This window comes from Stenella coeruleoalba, assembly GCF_951394435.1.
Source record: "Stenella coeruleoalba genome assembly, chromosome: 4".
NCBI classification, from domain to species: Eukaryota; Metazoa; Chordata; class Mammalia; order Artiodactyla; family Delphinidae; genus Stenella; species Stenella coeruleoalba.
Genome location: NC_137149.1, coordinates 123,286,718 through 123,309,755, shown reverse-complemented (window position 1 = coordinate 123,309,755; position 23,038 = coordinate 123,286,718). Strand labels below are relative to the sequence as shown.

The 23,038-nt window shown below is 42.6% G+C and overlaps 1 protein-coding gene across 3 annotated transcripts in view; it reads left to right on the top strand.

The window, feature by feature from the left end:
* The window catches only part of ARHGAP10 (Rho GTPase activating protein 10), a 327,164-nt gene that overhangs the window by 285,804 nt on the left and 18,322 nt on the right, over window positions 1–23,038 (top strand). For all 3 annotated transcript variants that reach the window (XM_079920745.1, XM_079920746.1, XM_079920744.1), the window contains one exon: window positions 14,335–14,494. In XM_079920745.1, coding sequence (XP_079776871.1) covers window positions 14,335–14,494 — 160 coding nt within the window. The remainder of the gene's footprint in view (window positions 1–14,334; window positions 14,495–23,038) is intronic.

Here is a 23,038-nt window from a genome sequence, read left to right as displayed (position 1 = left end):
AGCTCACCTGAGTCTCCTGGCTAGTGAGTGACAAAGCCAGGATTAACCAGTCCCATTCCAGAGTCTGGGCTCCTTACCACTCTGCTCAAGTGCAAACCCAAGTGCCTCAGCAAATGGTCTTCTCTTCTCTGGAGTTTTCCTTGGCCAGTCTTTTCAGAGATGTCATGTGCCTTTCAAACAATACATTGATTTATTCTTTTTTAATTTTAAGAGTGATCGTTAGTTTTTCCATTAAAAACAGTGGCTAGTTTTGTTGTAAAGGAATCAGAGTGATGGTTTTGATGAAGGAGATGAAGGAGAAGAAAGGGCCAGAGATGAGGATGGATTTAAACCTGGGACACAATACACTGTAACAAAAATGGGTCCTCTAAGAGAAAGGAGTCGCTCATTTTTATGGGCAGGGAGAAGGAAAAGCAATCATTTTATTTCAGTATATTTATTTTATCGTGATGTAGATACCCATTTACCTAAATGAACAAATATCTGGTCTTACGTTAGTTGCAATAAGGTGAAAAGTCTCCATTCAATCCCATCAACTCAGTCCCTGCAAACCAAATCTGTAACCACTGCTATTAATAGATTGAGCCATGTCAGAGGGCCAGCTCTCAGTTCCAAAGTTATCTAATATCAGCAATTTCAAATGTTTTTTCATTTACATGTCATTTCAACCTATAGTTTCTTAAATCCTTTCAAAGTTAAAATTCCAAATTGGATTGCTGGCCGCTGTTATTAGGAGGGTCGTATCACATGAAACTGCTCTGCTGTTTGTCTATGTCAAAACTGATTGAATAGCAGCAGTTTGACTTGGTTCAACCTATAGTTTCTTATTTTTCCTTCTAGAATCCTTCATGTACATATAAGCAGAGATGAATAGAGATTTTTATATATCCCCTGTGTGCTCAAAAGCTAGTTGTGCACCGTATTTTTAAAAACTTTATATCTGGTATTGTTTTCATATCAACACAAAAAGAGTACCCTCTCCTTTTCACTGCTGTATAGTATTCTGTATGTTCTGTTGTGTGGGTGTGCTCCTAAAGGCCTTGTTCTACAGCCAGACATAAGCAGGTGGTACAGGTCCTCAGTCATCACACACAGGCTTCTAGCCTTCCAAGGATCACAGAAATGTGTCCACAGAAATAATATACATGGTGTGATTTTGAATGACTAAAGTAAGTTATAAAACAGAATTTCAGAATAGCCTCACTTCTAAAGGGAAAACTGTGTGAATAAGTGTATAATCATAGAAATAAATCCGGAATAATATTAATCAGTTATGACAGTGGTTTTCCTTAGGAAGTGAGAGAATGATGATTTTCTTCTTTAAACGTATCTGTATTTCTTTTTCCTTGTTATATACATGTACGTATATACACATATATGTATATACACATATATACACATATATACGTGTACATATATACACATATATACACATGCATCATGCATACGAGTATGTGTATTTAAGTTACAAAAGTTTCAGCCTAAAACTGATGCAAGTTGTGCTTGTTATTTGGCGTGTTGGGTGTAAGTTGAAGATTTTGAAGTGCAAAGAGTGAAGCAGAGCCCAAGAGAAAAGCATATGGAGTCGTGCTAGCATGAGTTGACCTGGAGAAATTTCACTGGCAGTACATCGAGAATGGGGAGCTGTCACGCTTAGTGTTTTCCTGTTGGATTTAATGCATCTTTCACCTTCTACCTGGGCTGCTCTCAAAGTCACATTGTCCTAGCGTTTTGGGGATCACCATCACTGGAAATACTTAGGCCACAAAGAGTTTTATTGAGTGGTAGAATTATCTGTGGTTACATTTGGATTTAACCTAACCTGGATTTAAATCCCTGTTCTCTTCTTACTGTCTTATATGACTTAGGCACATTCCCCTTTGAAGCCTCATGAGTTTGGGTCAGTAAACTTCCCCATGGCTTTTGCCACGAACAAATGAGTTCATGGCTGTAAACCACCCAATATTTAGTGAATACTCAATTTTAGCTTAGATTTTCCAGAGGGCCTGATGTGTAAAAGAGAGGGCTTCAAATATATTTTCCTGTGTGGTATACTTTCCAAGAAAATGTACTTAGTCTTTTGTGTTTGGTTATTTTTGTCCAGCTTAATAAGTTTATTGGTTGCTACCTTAAACTGACAATTGATAATAATGTACATTGTTCAGGTGAAAAGAATGATGTGATGGGGGAGGAGGATAGGTAAGTAGCTAGGAGTCCAACAACCCCCCTTTCTCAGCTGGACTGGAGTGTGTTCTGAACACACTGCTCTAAATTTCCTGAGCTGTCAAAATGTCAGCCTTCCTCAGAAGTTTATGCAAGACAGCTTGATTCAGTATCTGATTACTTTTTGGTTCCTAAGGATAATCGTAGATGGTGGTTATATTTTTTGTTTATATAGGCAGAAATCTCAGTCTGTAAATAATGCCTGTGGACTGTGATTATGATATAAAAATGCTCTCTGCTTTACGGAGTAAAGCAATTTGCTTTGACTTCTATTGACATTGCAGCTGAACTGGTCTTATTCACTTTGTAATTGAATTGCTACAGCCTTCCATTGACCTTGTAAGTAGCAGAGGTGGTTCCTGGAGTTGTAACGTAAAGCCTGTTAGCCGCTGCTGTAACGTTATAATGGGGTCTGTGTTTTATGTCATGCGATTAGAACACAGCCGATTCCCTCATCAGCGTTTCCTAGCATACACTTTTGCCATGTCTTAGCCATTCGATAGCTTTTCAGGCAGGCGTTACGCTTAATTTTTAATATCTTCAGACAGTAGAAAATAACATCTGCTTTATAATTGTATGGCAATTTCATTGCATCTTTTCACGCCTTACTGTGACAGTTTAACTTGTAGTTTAGGAGTTGACTTCTCTCATTCAGTTTTCGGGGGGGGGGGTTGCATATCTATGTGTACTTTTGTTTTTTGGACTTTTCGGACTGGGAGTGGGAGGTTATTTCATTGAGAGTCACATTTCCCTTTCCTAGACATGATTTCAGATAAAGAAATTATATTACCCAAGGGAATTATTCTTAGCTAGCCACTGACTGTCATTAACCTGCATGTTAATTAGCTTTATCATGGTTCCCATTATGGTCTGTCTTGTTTGGTGAGGCCAAATGAAATGAGAGGAACTGGGACATCTTGCCCTACCGCCCCCAGCGTGACATTGCTTTAACTTGCAGCAGAACTGAGAATTGGGGTCAGTGGGACTTTACAAACCTTTCCTTCCACTTGGCAATTATAACTGGTCTCTCAGTGCACCTTTCACTGCTGAGAAATACAATTAGCGTTCTTTCCTTAATGGGCAGTTGGCAGGGTTAATTTCTTATACCCCCCTCCCGTTTGTTTCCCTAATGGAAGATTTTCTGATCAAAGAATCTAAACTGTTTTCTCTTAATAGTCATTTACTACCTCCTGCTCTGTGGACAGCAAAGAAGAATTCCCTTTGAATGGGAGGGTTGGATTTGGTTTTTTTAAAGAAAGACACCCAATTACATTAGCAATTTTAAAAGTTCAATTTTAAAGTCAAACTTTGAGTCTCCTAACCTGTCTTTATTATTCTAATTAAAGAAAGGAATTGCCTGTGTGTGTGTGTGTGTGTGTGTGTGTGTGTGTGTGTGTAAGTACAAACTAATGTACAAGATAATATAACTCTTTTGGCTTACGTTTTTAGAAGGATAAGAATAAATATCTGGCCTGAAAAATATATCGGCTTTACTTTTTGTCTTGCATTGGATTCCTTTTTTTTTGGGGGGGGGGTGACTTCTTTTTCTCTCTATAGATCTTATCTGTATAACGCCACTATTGCTAGTGCCTCATAATGCAAGTTCTCTCAGTTCCTTGGCCATTTTAGTTGAAGTAGACTAAGCATATGGGAAGCTGTGAAGGCAGTGCTGGGTTTTCTTTGGCTGGTTAGGTGTTAGTGGGGTTTGGGATCTGATCCTGACCCTTCTCAGCCATGCTGCTCACAGACTGCTCTGTTGTGCACGAGTCATTCCGTGTGTGTACTGCAGCTTCTAGTTCGAGAAGCTCATAGGACTCCGTGAGGTTCTGGGTGAGTATCTAAGTATGATATGAAGAAACAGACCTGTTCACTTTTTTTTTTTTTTAACTAGCCAAAGAGTGGGCTACTTGGACAAAACTAGTCTTAGATGATCCAGCTAGGCAGGACAGGCTGTCTTTCTATGTTGTTGGAATGTAGCCTTTTCCTGTTTTCCTCAGTCTCGATAAATTTGGGTATCTGGTCACACTGGTATCTGCACATCAATAAATATGGGGATGCTAGCGCTAAGGACCAGATGCAAAAACAAAATACTGGACAGAACTGTAATCCTCCCTTTGGAGCAGTAGTGAGTGTTAAGCTGTTGTGGAAGTCATGCTCCTTTACTTAGCCTTGGAACCCTTGAATGTTTCATTGACCACAACAGTCTCACCCAGTAATTTGAAAGCAAGAAGACATTATGATGTACTTCTAAGACTTAGGTAGGAAGAGTGAGGCTATGTATGACTCAAGTGTTCTTGAGTGTCCTTGTTAAAAGTAGAATGCTCTCCTAGATTGGGTTAGTGTTCCAATGCAGTACGGCAGTTCTATGATGTGTCATTTCTCATGAGTTAAGTAGTATACTTTGACTTGTATTAACTACATTTCAGGGACCAGCACTGCTTAGTCCATGCTACTTTTCCTGTACACAGGGTCATTAAAAAATGGATGATGGCTATGTCCTTTGATCTCTATCAACCTTAAAATGCCACTGTTGGCACCCATCCCATCTGTTATGTTGGCCTTATGAACATTGGTGGGGGAATGTTTTCCTTCTACTGTTTCATATGTTGAAGCATCTCACCAGCTCCTAGACAGATTTAGTTTTATTTATAGAGGTCACTTCCATATTTATTGTTCAGCATCAGGTTTTATATACAACGTCAAGTCCAATTGCATATTGAGCAGGGGGAGGGAAAACATAAATTTTGGCTTACTCTAATTTACACTAGTCAGTGCAGTATTAGAAACTAGCTTTTGACATGATGAAATATAGCAATTCAGACTTTCTTTTAGCAGAGTAGAAATTACATCAGAGTGTCTTTGAAATGAGTTTGGGAGTACTGTTCTTGATGGTAGGCACCCTTCTCCTTTTCAGTATGCTGTGTGTCCTGGGTGACCTTAGGAAGAAAGACCACTATGGCTCGAAGGAGATTTTATTGATGTCATAATATCTGCCACGTGATGGAAACTAGGGCAGCCTGAATATTTTCTGCTTAGTTCAAAGGTTATATTTTGAACAGGCTTATATAAGTTAGCAAAACAAACAAACCTCTCCTCTTCCTGTGGCATTTCATCATCCTCTTCCCATTTCAGCCTCTTCCCATCACTTCCATTCCCACAGCTATCAGTCTGTCTACTACTGTGACTTGTACCCAGACATGTTCTCCTTGAGGATAGCCTTTCTCAGTTCCCTACATGCTGTGCCCTCTTCAGCTTCAGGCATTAAGCCTCAATTTTTGGTGCTTGAGTCTTCCTTGGGTGTAGCCTCATGAGAACAGACACACCAAGTGGGCAAAGAAGAAATTGAAATACTCTAAGCAAGACATTATTGGGCAGCCCTGTTTAACAGATAGAAAATTCAGAATGAAAGGAGGATAATTACAGTGCAGAATGACAGGAGAATGAATCCAGGCACAAGGGGAGGAGGGGGCTAGGGTAAATGTCACCACGTCAGCTTTTTTGCCCCCTGCTGGGGAAAGAATCTACCTAGTTTGGGCTGAAGCCCCCCTCAAAAGTAAACTAGGTCATGTTTAGCCTTGAGATTTATTTCTCTGTACTTAGGTAGTGAGTTTTTATATGTCTGGTCACATTTTCTAGTCGATTTCCACTGTGATTTTGGAGACTTTTTCCCCCAGAAAGTGTTACATACCAATCGATAATAAAAATAATAGTTAAGAATATTAGCTTTTCACTTTGTGGAACAGCCTGTGTACACTAATGATAGTATACAAGTAATCCCTGTTGAGTGAGCACACTAAAATATAAAAGAAATCAAATATATTTTAGTAAATTCTAGTTTTGAGAGTTTTCCCTGACGAAATGTAATATGAATATTTAAAGAGTCATGATGACCCTTTGACTGTCAGTATTTAGGGAAATTGTTTAAATATGGCATAAAAGTGTTCTGAATCTTGTTTCCTAATCAATATTTTAGAGCTATAAAGTTTTCTTTGGTATTATTGTGCCATGTTTCACAAATTTTGACATGAAATGTCTTTATCGTCGAGTTCTAAATCTTTCTTAATTTCCATTATGATTTTCTTTTAAACCATATTTAGTTTACCAGCATATTGAAATGGTAAAATCTATCCTTTCGTTTATTAAGTTCTAAATATTTTGTAATTTTGGTCTGAGAAGAGAGGATGTGTAATACCCATCCTTCAAAACATTTCCTTAAGAATTCTTCGGTGTTCCAGTGGTTAGGACTCTGCGCTTTCACAGCTGAGGGCCCAGGTTCGACCCCTGATCGGGGAACTAAGATCTCACAAGCCTCATGGTGTGGCCAAAAAAAAAAAAAATCCTTAAAAAAACATTTGTTTTAAAGAATATTTATCCTCTGTTATTTCAAGGTGTGTGTGTATCTAAACAATAGAGCAGCTTTGTATTGTTGATTACAGATATTTCTCTCTCTCCCTGCCTGATAGAACTGTCGGAGGGGAGTGTGTTAAAGTCTCCAATAATGACAGTTGATTCTTCTGTTTTCCCTTACGGTTCTATATATTGCTTGAGGCTGTATCATTAGGTGCTTATCTTCTTGCTCCATCATCTTGTCCTTTTATCAGTATAAAATGACCCTCTTTATCTCTCATGTAGTTTATTAAGATCACTGTGTACTTTGATTTATATTTGCCTAGTATAGCTTTATTTTCTTGAATTTCCAGCCTTGCTTTGTCTTTTTGTTGTAAGCATGTTTCTCGTAGTCAACATATTATTGGATTTGGAAAATATATTTGGAGAATCACTGTCTTTTAATTGATGAGTTTAATCCATTTATGTATACTATGATTACCATTATGTTAGGATTTCTGTCATTTTATAATTTTTATTTAATAATGAATTTTGATACCTTTTTGTTTTCCTTCCTCCTTTCTCTTTACAAAAGCAAATGTTATGCTGTTTCTAATAATGTGTATCCTGTTTTTGTTTCTAAGGTGGTTGCCTTATTTTGAGATTTGTAAGCTTATTTATCTGTTGGCTTCTTAAACTCAACTACGTTTCTGCCTCCATCTCTAATAAGATGAATATCCAATGGACTCTCATTTCCTTTTTGGGCTACCCACCCCCACTATGTTGATATTTTCTAGATTCTAGGCTCTGGATCATTTTGGTTATTTTTTTTCCCCTTTTCTTTTGTCCTAGAGTTTTTAGAAGACAGTGATAGACATTGAAAATCTCATATTGCTTCTTTTATTGAAATACTTGAAAACTGTGTTTTGGGAGTGTTATCATTATAGTTCTTTATGTGGCAAACCTTGGGTGTTTTTAAAGTCTAATAGGTTTATTACGCCCTCACATTTTTTTTGTTTGATTTTTTTTTTTTTTGTGGTACGCGGGCCTCTCACTGTTGTGGCCTCTCCCGTTGCGGAGCACAGGCTCCGGACGTGCAGGCCCACTGGCCATGGCTCACGGGGCCAGCCGCTCCGTGGCACGTGGGATCTTCCCGGACCGGGGCACGAACCCGTGTCCCCTGCATCGGCAGACGGACTCTCGACCACTGTTACGCTCTCACATTCGATTGGCAGTTTGAATATACAGTTCTGTGCTCAAAATTCTTATCCTTCAATACTTTAAAAATGTTACTTCAATATTCTGAATTCAGTTTTGCTGTTGAGAACTCTAATGTCACTCTGGGTCTTTTTTAAAAATATGGTCTGTTCTTTCTGTCAGGATGCTTTTTATTTTTTTCTTTGTATTTGATATTCTCAAATTTTGCAATAAGGTATCTTATGTGCAGTCTTTTCTTTATTTGTCTGTTTGGTACTCTGAGTCCTTAGATTGAGGTCTTTGAAATTCTTTAATTTTGAGGAATTGGTCATTATTTCTTTAAATATTTCTTCCTCTCAGTATACTTCTTTTTCTGGGATCTGACTGTTGGCAATTTCACTTCTCTTTTGTGTTACAGATCTCTAAATTGCTGAATTTCTGTTGTTGTTGAGTTTACTATCCTAGTTTTCTTTATGTTCTTAGAAACTGTAGGTATAAGTCCATCAGGAAGGAGGATTTTGTGTGTGTACCTGTCGTTGGGACGACTTAGAGCCTCCTTCTCTTCCTTCTTTCTTCTAGTTCCTCTCCGGCTCTTGACCACTGTGTTCACCAGGTTGAACCAGGTGCTTTGGTTCAGAACCAGCTATTATTCCTGTACGTAACTCTCATCCCGGGGAGGGGAGTGGGTGGGCTTATCAAATCTACTTTCCAGGCAAGTGGGGAACTTGGTCACAGATTTTTGGCCTCCATTTAGTGTGGTGAGTGTCTCCCAACCCCTAGTTCCACACGGGGAGCCTGGTTCTACCCCTGAACCATGCCTGGTGTATTGTAGGTATATTGACCTAAGGATACCACAGGATTTAAATGTCTGTTGTTTCTGCTGGTTTGGGTGAGTCCTGGAGCTGGTAGACTTTTGGCTTGTACTCCCGCTGACTTCTGAAACTGTTTCCTTTCTGTTTCTGTTTCACAGAGATGGGAAACAAGTTTTCAAGTGCAAATTTATTTTAAAAGTCATTTCATTGCTGTTGTTGTTGGGCACATGTGAGAGGAGAGGTGGGTTTCCATTTAAAATTTCATTGCCGCCTTGACTGGAAATTTCCTGATTGGCCTTTACTGTAAAAGTGTTACTGTGTTGTTACAAGTGCAGTTACTTTGTTCTGCACTTATAACAATAAATCTTTCTTTGATCCTAGTGACTAGCTGTTTGATATTTAGAAGCATCTAAGATTATTCTGACGGGAAGCATATTTCTGTGCCAGCGGAACCACAGAGAGAGTCTGCTGTTGTCTTCCATTTAACCAAATACGTAACTGCGGAGTTTGTCAGAAGTTTAACTAATTCATTAGATCTTCTTCTCTTCTCTTCTCTTCTCTTCTCTTCTCTTCTCTTCTCTTCTCCTCTCTTTCTTTTCTTTTTTTCCATTTTTCTTTCTTCTCTTCTGTCCCCTTTCTTTTTCTTTCTTTCTTCTAATTCATAAGCCAGGATGTTTGAGAGAGGGGAGCATGGACCAGCCTTATGAGTGGAGACAGCTCATCTCTGACAAATAACAGAAACCTCCTGTGGTTTCAGCTCATACTCAAACATTCTAGACTGAGTAGAAAACAGCAGGTAATGGATTCAAGGGGAACCATCTCTGACGTCTTAACAGTTAGGAAGTTTATTTGAGAGATGGACAAAGAAGAAATGAATGAAATGGGAGGGAAAACTCTAAGCCCTATTCCCTCCAACAGCAGTTCTGTTTAAGTGAAATGAGCAGAAGGTGAGTAGAGAGAAGCACTTATCATCAGAACAAGAAAGTTCAACTATCTAGAGTAAAAGTTGATCAGCATATTAAAATATAGGAGATAGGGCTCCCCTGGTGGTGCAGTGGTTAAGTCTCCCTGCCCATGCAGGAGACACGGGTTCAAGACTTCATCCGGGAAGATCCCACATGCCACAGAGCAACTAAGCCCGTGTGCCACAACCACTGAGCCTGTGCTCTAGAGCCCACATGCCACAACTACTGAGCCCGTGTGCCACAACTACTGAAGCCTGCGCAGCTAGAGCCCGTGCTCCACAACAAGAGAAGCCACCACAGTGAGAAGCCTGTGCACCGCAATGAAGAATAGCCCCTGCTCGCCACAACTAGAGAGAAGCCTGTGCACAGCAACAAAGACCCAGTGCAGCCATAAATAAATAAATAGATAGATAGATAGATAGATAAACATCCTGTGTATTGTTAACTGTGGTAGAATTATCAAGTTCTTTTTCCCTCTTCCTGCTCAGTTTTCTGCCAGTCATTGAAGATCGCTTTAGTCTTTTCCTGAAAACAAAACACATGTGCATGTACTCAGGGTCATAAAGAAATCAGACTAAATAGTGGAATCCAGTAGCTGACATGAAAGGCATGTCCTCGTGAATACTTTTTTGGTCCATTTTTTCTTTTTTTTTTTTTTTTTTTTTTTTTTTGTTGTGGTCCATTTTTTATGCGAATCTATGTCTGGGCCGGAAACCGAAATACTTGTAAGATAACACTTCTCTCTGTTTACCATAGTAACAGCAATAACCACCACCACCACCATCAGTACGGAGAAGGCTGCTCCTTACACTGAAGTTCCTCCAGGGTTCTCTTCCATTTCTATATCTTCTCCTTTGCCCTCTCCATCCAATGCTATGACTTCAACTCAACCCACATGCCTCTCAATAAAATCATCCCAGATCTTTCTCCAGGGCTCTGGGGCTGTATAACCAGCTCTCCTTTGGACATCTTCCCCTCGATCTCTTACCCCCTTGAATCCAACATGTCTACAGCTGGTCTTATTATCTCCCACACGCAACTTGCTCCTTGTTTTTCATGCCCTATTTCAATGGATAATTCTACATTCACCCGGTTACCTAAAGCAAGAACTTGAGGGTCATGGTAGGTTCCTCTTTCAACCTTCACCTTCATTCACAGAGGTCCGATGACTGTAATACCTGAATCTCTCTTGAATCTGTATCACTTCCTTGTTTAATCCCTGCAATAACTTGCTAATGCCTGTAGCACAAATCCAGACGCCTTAGCGAGATATAAAGCTCGACACCCTACCACCTTCTGCTGTGTTGGCTTTACCTGACTGTCTTCTGCACCTTTGGGTTAGAGGCTGATTCTTCACCTTTGTAACTTGGCATCTGCAGTGTGCCTTAGTATATAAGTAGAATTTTCTTCAGTAAATTGAAGAAAGAGAGTGAGAGATGTTTGTGGCTTGAAAGGGGAGAGGACGATTATCAGAAGCTGCGTGCAGATTTTCTAACAATACTTGGAGATTTTTTTCCTTCTTAATTCCTAGAGGCACTGGCTTTTCAATTTCATGATCTTTTCTGTGGCAGTGAGTCCACAGCCAGTATTTCCTGAAGCCTCCTGATTTGCCTGGCACTGCATTGTGTTCTCTACGGATTACCAAGATGAGACATGGTCTCCACCCTCAAAAGATGCATAACGGAGGTGGGGAGCTAAAATCAGGTCATGAAAGCATTGACAGTGCAACGTAAACTTCTGCTTGCCTGCCGTCGTGAGAAAGGAGAACAAGCAGAAAAGGTGGTTGGCAAGAGATTATGGAGGAGGTGGGAATTAAGCTGGGTGTTGTGAGGAAGTCATTGTCTCTTCTAGATGTGGTAGTTGTATTCTATTTCTCATCTTGGAGTCTGTTCATAACAAAAGCCCTTCAGCACCATTTTTGTTCACGTACTCGGATCAACCCTGTTAGTCGCAGGTGTTGAGTCTGGAGATGCCTGTTGAAGGGTAGCACCTAGGGAAAGAGTTTGTGTGACACTCTGGAGAAATAAAAGGTGAAAAATGACGAGGGTGTCGGACTGTAGTTCTCAAGTACAAATTAGTTTCATAGGATTTAAAATCTTCATTCCTGATATTGTCAAACAGAATTTTTTAAAGCTTTATTATTTTCCTACTAGTTAAAAAGAAGTCATTTAATTTTGGTGAACTAAAATTTTAGACTATTTAACCTTTACATGCCTGGTATTAGTGTTTCCTCAAATGCAGTGATTCTCAGGTAGATAAGCTCATTCTTGAACAGTGAGAGAGAGGAATTTTGTGCACATGGAAAGCAGGCTGAGAGATCTCTCCGTTTGATCACTTTGTGTAAACCTATGCCCTTGTATCAATATTCTTTTCACTTGAGGGCTCAGATTGCCACTGTTTGGCAGGAAGTCAGGGAGAAATTCTCTTACTAGCACGTGATTTAATATGTTGAGTGAAAATTTGTGCTGTGTCAGTCTGCTTAGGGACAGGATTGGAGGGGGTGGTGATGAGCTAGTGTATATGGTTGTGAGAACCTTTCAGGTATCTTTTGAAAGGAACCTTAGACCCTTGGGCTCCACTTCCCCAAAGCAGCTTCTCATTGACACGTTTCTCCTTGTAGGAGTGAGTCAGGGAATAGCTGGGCCCAGACTCTCACTTGCTGCTTTGCTGTGTCAGGTCCTGCCCCAGAGACAGGGCCTGCAGCCCAGAGAGCAGAGGGCCAACATCCAGTCTCCTGCAGCCAGGAAGCTGCTAGCGTGTGACCCACTCTGGAGGTTATCTTGTCCTGCTGCAGAGCTGGTCATATTTTGCAACTTCTGGCCAAGCCCTGAATTGGCAGCTCTCGTGCAGGTAAACGTTCAGGAGTTTACTTTAGACTCTGCGCTGGGGTTACATAGGAGACCTTCTTAGTTTTGAAGGGGGTTGTTGCCCAGGATGACTGAACGACACACAGAAGGGTCCTGGAAAGCTGGAGCTCCAGGTCTCATTTGCAGGAAAGAACTGGATGGATTGAGCTATCCAGGCACAGGGGGAGAGGCAGCCTTTGTTTCAAAGTGGACTGTATCCCAGGACGAAAATAAATCCGAAGGAAATCATAGAGATCTATCAGTGGGTTTGGGTTCATTTGCCTGAAAATGAGCCCTTCTTTTTGGGGCTGAATTATTCCAGTTAGCTAAATATGTTTGCGGTGAAGGGCAGTAGAAAAAGGAACTTCACTGAAAGAGGAAGCATGTGGTCTTCTGGGCTGTGAGTTTGTGAATGGAGAGAGAGCAAGGCTTTGTAGAGCGACTTTGCCCAGGGAGAAGACCTGCTCACAGAGATCGCATTCACCTCTCACCCCATTGTATCCCTCTCCCTGACCATGCACTTAGGAAAGAAAAAGTTCAGAAAACTCCCTCACCGCAATCTTCTGCACAGGATCATGCTATCCCCCTAGCTGCTTCTATAAAGGGTCCCTTCTTCCAGCCATCACCACCCCCTCTAATTCCTCCTGGCCTGAATTCTGCTTCTCCAGATCTCCACTTCTAAGATTCTTTTAGCCTTAGTTGTAAGCTAGGTCAGAGTTAAGTAAGAATTATTTTATACAGTCAATTTTCAAGATTAGTATCTTGGGAGCGAGCTTCATCAGAGCCCGGGATTGCTCTTGTGCTCCATTATCAGCAGAATTGAAATCCATCTAAGATGGTTTTCCGAGAGCACGTTCCTCGCTGTTCCTGGCGTTCATACACCCTCCATTTCTGGGACTTGGGACTGAGGAGATACGAAGGTTTAATCAGCTGGAAGCTGTTTGTGGCTGGGGTGTGACCCTCCACATTGTGTGTCATCTGCCACGGCAGTTTGTTGAGCCACTCTTGTGACCCAGCATTTATAAAATCAAGGCCAAGCCAGTGCTGTCTTAATAGAAAGTCGCTGCCCCGGAGCAGTTACAATGTAATGGGGACTGTGACTTTGACTGAAGGGTCCAAGCTTCAGTGCGGGCTGTTCAGATGTGTTGATGGCAGCTGGGAGTACCATGAAAGCGAGGAGACCCGTCGAGGGACACGGCTGCTCTTCTGAGCTTTTCTACCTTCTGCATTTCCCACCCACGCCCATAATGTGTACAGATGATACAAACGCATTTCACAAAATGGTCCTCCGTGAACGAATAAATCATGCAACCCATTTAAGAAATGCATTTTCGTTTGGGTTTAAAGTCATCCCCTGCAGTCACTGCAGGGGTCTGGTTCTTGTAGAACATCCTCCCTAATGTTCACCGGGAAATGGAAGTTTCTCTGTGTCCGGGATTTAATAAATCGGGCTATTAAATTGTAATCCAAGACACCAGCTCAGAAGATAAGGTCCCTTTCAAGTTGTTGAATTTGTTATGACTGGGTGGTGATTGGCAGTGGCTTAAAGGGCCATCATGTGACTAGAAAGTGAGAGGCTGGACCCTGCAGGACTGGGGTACTGCTCTGGATTGTTTTCGAGGTTATCACTGATTTATGACTGTGCTCCTTAGAGACCAGGAGTTCACTGTGGCCGCCATTAAGGCTTTCATCTTCCATTTGATCTGATTTTGATTATTGTTTTTTTCTTGTGGGGAAAACACTCCTCACTTTGTATTACCTATAATGTATTTTAAGCATCTTTGGTTAAAATAAAAAACACCAAAATCCCTAAAGTCAGGGCACCAAAATACTCTCAGGCTGCATTGTAAATGTAATTTTGGATATAATTTGATTGACTAATCAAGCGATACCATGTAGTTCTTAGTGGAGGTTTTTTTTTCCCCTCTGAGTATTTGAAAGTTGATGGCTTTTTCTCCTCCCCAGGTGACCGTCCCAATCTTCCTAAGGAGGACACTCCTCCCAGCAGCCTGGACTCATTTTCCTCCCCATCTCCCACGGCTGCCGCTGCCCATGGGCCCCCTGGACCAGACAGAAACCACCTTCTTGCAGATGGGGATACCTTTGGGGACTGGGCATCCACTGCGTAAGTAGCTGTGCTTTTCTGTTTGGTGCTGAGGCAGGGAGGGCCCTGAGATGAAAGTGGCCCTTCATTTTGAAGTTTATGTGGCAGGTCGATACTGAAGCCGTTAGATCTCAGGACCTTTGTTCTCTAATTAGTGGGGCTGCCAAAAGGAGAGGGTCCATAAAACAAGGCCTTTCTTTAATAGGGTGTCTGTGTTCCCAGTATGGAAGGGGTGGGCAGGTGCTATTTCAAATCTGTTTTAAGTTCAATTCATGGCAGTTTGGGGTTGCACGTAGGAAGTTTGCTATTGTCCTGCTCGGGATGTTTTCTCGCTAGTTATCGCAAACTTTTAGAAAGATGCAAATGCGTGCGTTGTGATCAGTAGACTTTCCAGGCTTTCTATTGGATGATATCTTAGTTATATGAATTTTTGCAAGCTTTATGCTCGTGTCCTGCTCTGTTTACTCTGTAGCACCCTGCATAATTGACAATTGATGGATGAAATACCCGATATTAGTTTCTCAGTTTGGTTGATTGCCAGCCATGAGCAGATCAGCTCAGGTGTATCAAGACAAATAATACCAATACAAACAAAATACCATGGACCTGGTTTCACTACATGAGGGTTTGTCTTTCTCTGTTTCCTGAGGCTGTGGCGTAAGTGCAGGTTGGTGGTGGTGTGGAGCATCAGATTTCAAACAGATGCTCAGAGAAGGGAAAAAAAAAAAAAAAAAAAGAACTCTGCTAATAATTACATGACATTACTTGATTAGTCAATCAAATGACATCCAAAAATACATCTATAATTCAGCCTGAGAGTATTTGGGTGTCCTGTCTTTAAAGTTAAAAAAAAAATGTTTTCAAAAACTCAAAGCTGCTTAAAATAAGTCATAGATAATGATGTCATTCTACCCTAGCTGGGCATTCTTGGGACTTTAAATGGAATTGGAGAGTGTTTCTCACATCACTTGGCTTTTTATAGTTACTGCTGGCTTCACATGAACTCATTATGAACTTACTAAGTATTACAAGAGGCTGGGAGAAGTTGGGTATGCTAAAATTTGGGGGTGACCTGAAGACTTTGAAAACTAACCGAAAATCCAAGTGGAACTCAAAATATGGGTACGCATTCTCCGGATGAGATTTTTTTTTCCCTTCAAAATTGTCCTATGTGTATCTTTAAATGCTGAAGACTGTGTATTGTGGATTTAAACCACAGAGTACTCAAACAGGCCTGTCATTTTTGCCATTCTTTTTTCAAAATAAAAATACTCTTTCACTTTTGTGCTTGCTACAAGCCACAGTGACAGTGGTAACATAGGAACCCAGCCTCTGCAATGCTGGGCACTCCAGCAGTGGAATTTGGGGTATGTGTGTGTGCGCGCGTGTGTGTTTTAAAGCACAAGCCAGGTCTCTAATTATTCCTGTCAGTAAGTGTCTGTCACAGTCAGTGGAGAGCATTTTAGTCAGTGCCTCTTACTCCACAGTGGTTCTGTGGAGAAGTGACATTCCAAGCCACGATGCAGGCAGTGCTCAGTTCACAGCACATCCATGGCTGAAACATGAAGAGCTTGATATTTTTGGTCATCAATCAGATGAGGAGTGAATCCCCCCAGCTTCCTATTCATGCAAATTTTAAAATGTCATGGAAAGCACTCCAACCTTGGAGAGGCCCGAAAGGGAGGGGCCAAAATAAGTAGCTGAAACAAGTCTGGAAAGGAGATTTTTGTTATAGTGGAGACTTCCTGCTACTTGAAGAGCTTGACTTTTTGTTTTCTGGGCACTGGATAAAACGCATCTCTCTCTTACATATATATATAATAGAATTCATGTGTATATTTTAAAGGACTTACTGGTAAGCATATCTCAGTGCAGATTTCTCATGAAGTCGGGGGGCGCCTCTCATACTTGAGGACCGTGAGGACCCCCTGCAGGGCTTGTGCAGCCCACGGCGCTGGGCCCACACCGTAGTGACGCTTAGGATTGGGGAGAGCCTGCAAATGCGGATTTCTAACGTTTTCCCCGATGATGTTTGGCAAACCCTGACGTAGACTCCTGTCCGCCCCTCCCCGCATGGTTCTAGGCATGTGCTGATGTAAACAGCTTCTCTTAGGAGTGTAGTTAGGAGAAGTGACAGTGCTTCCTTCTTTTTTCTTTTCTTTTTTCTCCTCTCCCCCCTCCCCTCCTCTCCCCCTTTCTCCCCCCTCCCTCCCTCCCCTCCCCTCCCTCCCTTCATCTCCCCTCCCCTCCCCTCCTCTCCCCTCCTCTCTCTTCCTAGGATTGTGTTTGCTGTCTTCAAGCAGCCCTTGGGTGCCCCTGCAAACTTTGATTCCCTCTGCCTGAAATGTCTCCCTTCCTTTCTGCTCAAGACAATCTTGACCTGTCTTGAGGATCTAATTTAGTTTTCACTTTCAGGTAGCCTTCTCTAGGGCTCTAGTCTACTGGAGGGTTCGGAATAATCCCTTCCTCTGTCTATACCCAATACATGATGTTAGAAAACGATCCCCTTCTAGTACTAGTTGGTACTTACCTTTTATTGTTATTTGATAGTGGTATATGTGTGTGTCTATCTGTGTATCTACGTCAGTGTCTCCATCTGCCTGCCTGCTTATCTATCAGTCTTATTCAGTTTGGGCTGCTATAACCAAAATACTTTGATTGAGTGGCTTATGAAGAGCAGGAATTTATTTCCCACAGTTTTGGAGGCTGGACGTCCAAGGTCAGGGTGTCAGCCTGGCTGGGTTGAAGTGGGAGGCTGCTTCCAGTGTACAGACGACTCACTTCTCACGTATCCTCACGTGATGGGGAGCAGAGAGCGGAAGCAGGCTCTCTCGTGGATCTTAGGAGGACGCTAATCTCATTCATGAGGATTCCACTCTCATTGCATCCTAATTTTCTCCCAAAGGCCCCACCTCCTAACACCATCCCATGGGAGGGGGTGGGGTTTCAACATGCAAATTTGGGGGGGTCACAAACATTAGATGCATAACACTATCCAATCTTTCCCTCACTCCAAGATCGATCATAAAATTATTTTTTAATAGATTTAATTAATTAATTAATTATGGCTGCATTGGGTCTTTGTTGCTGCACACAGGCTTTCTCTAGTTGCAGCGAGCGGGGGCTACTCTTTGTCGTGGTGTGCGGGCTTCTCATTGCGGTGGCTTCTCTTATTGCGGAGCACGGGCTCTAGGCGCATGGGCTTCAGTAGTTCTGGCCTGCGGGCTCAGTAGTTGTGGCACGCGGGCTTCAGTAGTTGTGGTTCACGGGCTCTAGAGCGCAGGCTCAGTGGTTGTGGCGCGTGGGCTTAGTTGCTCCATGGCATGTGAGATCTTCCTGGACCAGGGCTTGAACCTGTGTCCCCTGCATTGGCAGGTGGATTCTTAACCACTGTAGCACCAGGGAAGCCCTCGATCATAAAATTCTTGACAATAAAATTGGGTCTCATACTCTTTGAACTTTTTAGTGATATTGACATAGTTATTAATAAATATTTTATTTCCAATTTAAATTATTATGCATTTATAAAAATACTTTTCTTTTGGAAGTCTCATTTCTTTCTGTGTGTCATTGAATGTCTCTTAGGCAATTTAAAACTCTTTGGGAATTTCACAGAATTAATCTCACCATTTTCTCTTTATAACATTTTTCTTTATTTCCTTAGCACTTATAAATTTAGTTTTCATTGTATGTGCTTTTCTTTTTGTTTCTTTTTTTTTAAATCCATCATCTCTGCATACCAGCTGTACAGTATTGATTATAGTAGGATCTGAGTAAATCTGATTAAGAGCCCTTTTAATAAAACCGAAGTTGCTGTGTAGTCATTAAAACTCTTCTCAGAGCCTTAAAAAGGAGGCACTGCCTGGACTGCTTGGTTTTAATCCAGACTGGTGACTCTCTGTTCCAAAACTTACACCTGCCTTATCTTAGGTCCTGAAAAATGAAGCCCAAATGTATGTAGATCACATAGGACCCCAGTAGCTCTATTGTACAGAAATGCCATGACCGCAGCTACCAGAAAGCAAACTTATGCAGGAAAACCTACAGCAGCTGATATTCTGATACAGGCAGTGTGTAAATACAGCTGTAGTCTCTGACAGGTAGAAAACAATCTAGCAGAATTGGATTTCTTGGGTTTCTGCTGATGTTTATGACTTGTGGGTATTATTCATTGCAGTCAATCAATCTGTAGCTATTCCTTACCTGTACACTCAAGGTGGTGGGTGACTTCATTGCCAGTAAAGAATTGCTAGCTCAGTCTCCTTGGAGGACATTACATCATAGGTCAAGGTATTTCAAATGTTCCAAAGTCATTTTTTCCCCAGTAAAGTAGTTTTCTCTTCATTTTTAAATGATGGAGCAGGTCCTTGATAAGTAATTCTTTTAGGTTTTCTGCCACAAAAGAAAATCTCTTGTAAGTAGATACCAGGAGTTGTTATCTGCTTCCTGTACAGATTTCAAATGAAAAGGAGTACCTCCTGCTAGCACGTGTCCGTAGTCAAGATGGCAGCAGCATCTTAGAATCGTTCTTCGTAGCTGGGAATGTTGGTACCCCGAGGTGTAACTCAGTGTGTGCTCTGGCAGGCTGGGAGGGCAATAGATCCTTCTCTCCCACCCAGTGAGAGGCTTGGCTTGGTAAGGTTTATCCTGAATGGGAAGGTGTTCCTAACAACGTCTATCCCCGATGCTGCCCTGAGCCGCTGTTGTGCATCAGAGGTACATGCCTCCCCAGGCTTGGTGCTAGTCGGTTAAAGTCATTAGACGGTAAGCTCCCATGCCCATTTACAGCCTCGTGCATGTCACCTGTAGACTTTGTGTGTGCTCACTGGTGACCATTTTTATTCTTGTCTATGAAATAATAACTTGCCTCCTTTAAACTGGGCAAACACATAGAGGTTTCCCATAGACAGCTGCTTGGCATTTGAGATTACTTGACTTGGTTCCATGATTGCTTTTCAGGGAGTTGATGAATTTTGTGGGGAGATAGCAAAGTACCCCTTAAGCTGGCTTTGTGTCTGTGACAACAAACCATGAGTGATTTGTCTGAAGTTCAGAAAAATAATCACCTTAAACAATTTTTAACAGGTTTTGGTGAAATTGGGTGCACACTTAGAAATTATAAGGTAGCAGTCATGGGCAAACTTTGTCTTCGCCTCTTCCCTTCGTCTCTCTTTCTTTCTGTTCTCTCTCTCCTCCACCGCTTCAGGGAGGGCTTCCTCAACCCCATTGCTCCTTGACTTTACTGCTCCCAACCCTGCCAGGGCAGTCAGTTCACCCTAGAAGTTGATGTCTTAAATTTTGATTGTTTCAAAAGAAAATAGGGCATTTAACTTTTAAAAGTTTTCTCTCTCTTGGGGGGGTGCATATGTGCTTTTTTGCTAACTTGACTAAGATGAGCACATACGGCTTTTGTAAAAAGGGGAGAAAGGTTATGTATATTTAAAAAGAGATCAGGAGACGGTGGTATTTAACCCCCCAAAGTGAATTGCCCATCACAGGCATTTCCAGCATCTTTATTGGCTAGTTAGGACATCATATCCTAATAAGGGGAGCACCTTTTCTTCTCTGCTTACCTGTAGGTGGACCCTGGTTACAGAAAGTGGTGGGTTCCATTGACCGGCGTCTCTAGTAGAGCTGGTGCCTTCGTGTGGCGCTGGGTGCTGTGAGGAGTGGATTGGAAGCCAGTCTCCCATACCTAAGTGAGCGGCAAAGTCCCTGGTGGGTTCAGAAAGATGGAGGTGTAAGATAGCTCGCAGGGAAGCACATGAATGAGCAGGAGTAGACCGCCTTGCTGTGAGCCCCGGCAGCTTTGTGACTTCTGCCCAGAGCTTAGCCCATCTGGACCTGTTGGGGGCTGGGGACTTAGAGGGGGCAGAAGCGTCTGCGTCAGCAGTGGCTGGTGGTGAGAGGCTGCAGAGAAGGCTCGATGCGGTAGATCCTCTCTTGCATTTCTCAGAATCAAAGACTGTGGAGCATTCACCCTCGGGGGCCACAGACTTTGTTGTAGCTGCTTTATAACTATGTCATGTTGATCCTCACATCAGACCCAGTGAGGTAGAACTATGTTCTTTTTTTTTTTTTTTTGCTGTACACGGGCCTCTCACTGTTGCGGCCTCTCCCGTTGCAGAGCACAGGCTCCGGACACACAGGCTCAGCCACTCCGCGGCATGTGGGATCTTCCCGGACCGGGGCACGAATCCATGTCCCCTGCATCGGCAGGCGGACTCTCAACCACTGCGCCACCAGGGAAGCCCTATGTTCATTTTTAAAGATAGAGAAATGGAGGCACAAAGAAGGTCAGAAATTTGCCCCAAGCCACATGACTAGTAAGGGGCAGAGAAGGGTTATGACCCTGATCTGTCTGACCTCGTGATCTGTGGTTCCCTTGGACTTGTTTTACTGTCGGTATGGAAAGCCTGGTGGCCTATGGGAACGTTGTTCAATTGTAGTTTTCCCCCGATTCTGAGACCCACAGTGAGCTAACAGCGGCTGTCAGCTGGCCGCTGCCCTTGTTCTGAAGAGGGAGCGCTGACCCTGTGTTAAGACACGTTGCTGTGGTTTATAGTTACCTACGGAGAATAAACCCTTGAATCTGAATTGCGGCACATTCACCATCCAACACCTTTGGCTGAGATTTGCGGAGGAGGGCATCCTCCCCTGCCGCAGAGCTGGGAGACTTGGAAGTTTGATATTTTGCAACAGAGAAGCATCCGTAATCTTTTCATGGGTAGCATGATATCCGGTACAGCTCTTGAAGCTAATCTCGGGGCCCACGTGCTTGGCCATCGACCCTCAGTCTATTCACACTCATTGGGGTGGTGGTGGTGGATAACTTTTGTCCCGTATATCTTCTTCAATCTTCTCTCCAACTCAGTATAGAAATTACGCCATCCCGACTGACCGCCTAGCATCCTCACAGCCTTCCATACATGTCCCTTGGGTCCTGCTGGGGTATTTTTGGTATTTGTATTGTGTACTTGGCACTTGCGTGTGGCCTGAGTCACCTCTCCCTTTGCTGTGCTCTAACTACAGGTTCTGAAATTCAGAGATTTTATTTTCAAGCCAAATGGTTGGTCATTCATCTAACTTTAAAGCCCCGTAATGAAAGTTGACTTTCCAAATTAAAGACACTGGTCTGAATTTTTGTAGTAGCTGCTCTACTGCTTAAGATTCAAACAAACAAACAAACAAAAATTAAGTCTTCTCCTTAGTCTTGTTTTGGTTTTGCTTTTCTTTTTTGTTTCACTGGTTTTTGCTATTGTAATGTATCATTTGCTCTGCGTGGACTGGTTGGCTGGGTCTCAATATTGAAATGCAGGCAGGGGCCTCGTGAGCTTTCTGTGAGTTGGAAGACCGTGGTGTAGACTGGTAAAGCACTGATTTTAGAGTCAGACAAGCCTGGCTTTGCATTCTTCTCCTGCCACTTCAAACCTTGGAGGCCTTATGTAAATTACGTCAGGAAACCAAGGCTTAGCAAGATTATCTGCAAAGGGGGAGTAACAGCACCCAGCCCTCCTGATTGTTGTGAGGTTTCAAGGTACCACATGTCATAAAACCCAGTCACGGCTCCCCTGGGAGCCCTAGGCTTGCATTTTCCTTTCCTCTGAGAACTTAATTTAATATTCTTAGTTGAACTTGACCCAACTTCCTGGTTCATCAGTTATGTAATCTCCCCACTAAATGGCTTAGGGAAAATAGGCTCTTTAGTCCTGGAGAAGCCTTTAGTGTTGACCTGAAGTTGCATTGTTTCCAGCATTTACAGCAGTTATACCAGGAGAACCCGCAGCTCCTGTCCTTGCCTCGCTGTGTAGAAAGCTCCTCTGTAGAAGCTTCGGAGAATAGGGCCCTTGGGTAGCTCATGACCAAGGCGTAGTGTTCCCAGTGGGACCCAGCCAGCTCTCTAAACTGTTCTGAGCAGTATGGGAAGCTCACCTATCACCACAGGTAACCCGTAAAACAGCTTGGTAAGTAACCAGAGGATTTTCTTAGCAGAGTAGTGCTGTACCCCTTTTGAGCTGTGCTTGGGAGCCCCTGTTTTATATGTTCCACCCTCACGTTGGCTGTTGGCTGTCTTCCACATACGAATTGAGCTTGTGGAAATATTCCCGTCGGTTGCCCTGCGGGACCATAATGCTGAGACCTCTCTACAGCCCCATAATTCTCTGAAACGCAGCTGCAGCTCCTTTTCTGTTTGGCTAGCAAGCTAAAGTTCAGGCCTGGTGCCTGATTCCACAGTGATGATCTGGAAGGAAGAGAAATGCAATTCAAGGAGCACTTTGAGTGAAAGATCAGTCAGAGGTGTAACTCTCAGTTCTCTCATAGCAAACCCCGAGAAAATGATCGGCCTGGGGGTGAACTTCGTAAGATATGGGCTGACTAGGTCTAGTGGTGTCCTTTCTTGTCAAGGAGGGAAACCCCCCAGCAGACCCAGCATCCTGGGGGGTGAGGACTGAGTGTTCAGTGTGGTTGTATCCAACCTCAAAAGGTTCTGTCTTATCTGTGTTCGAGAGATTTCCTTCCGTGCCTTTCCTCCTCTCCCTGCCCACCTCCCTCCTTTTCCTCAAG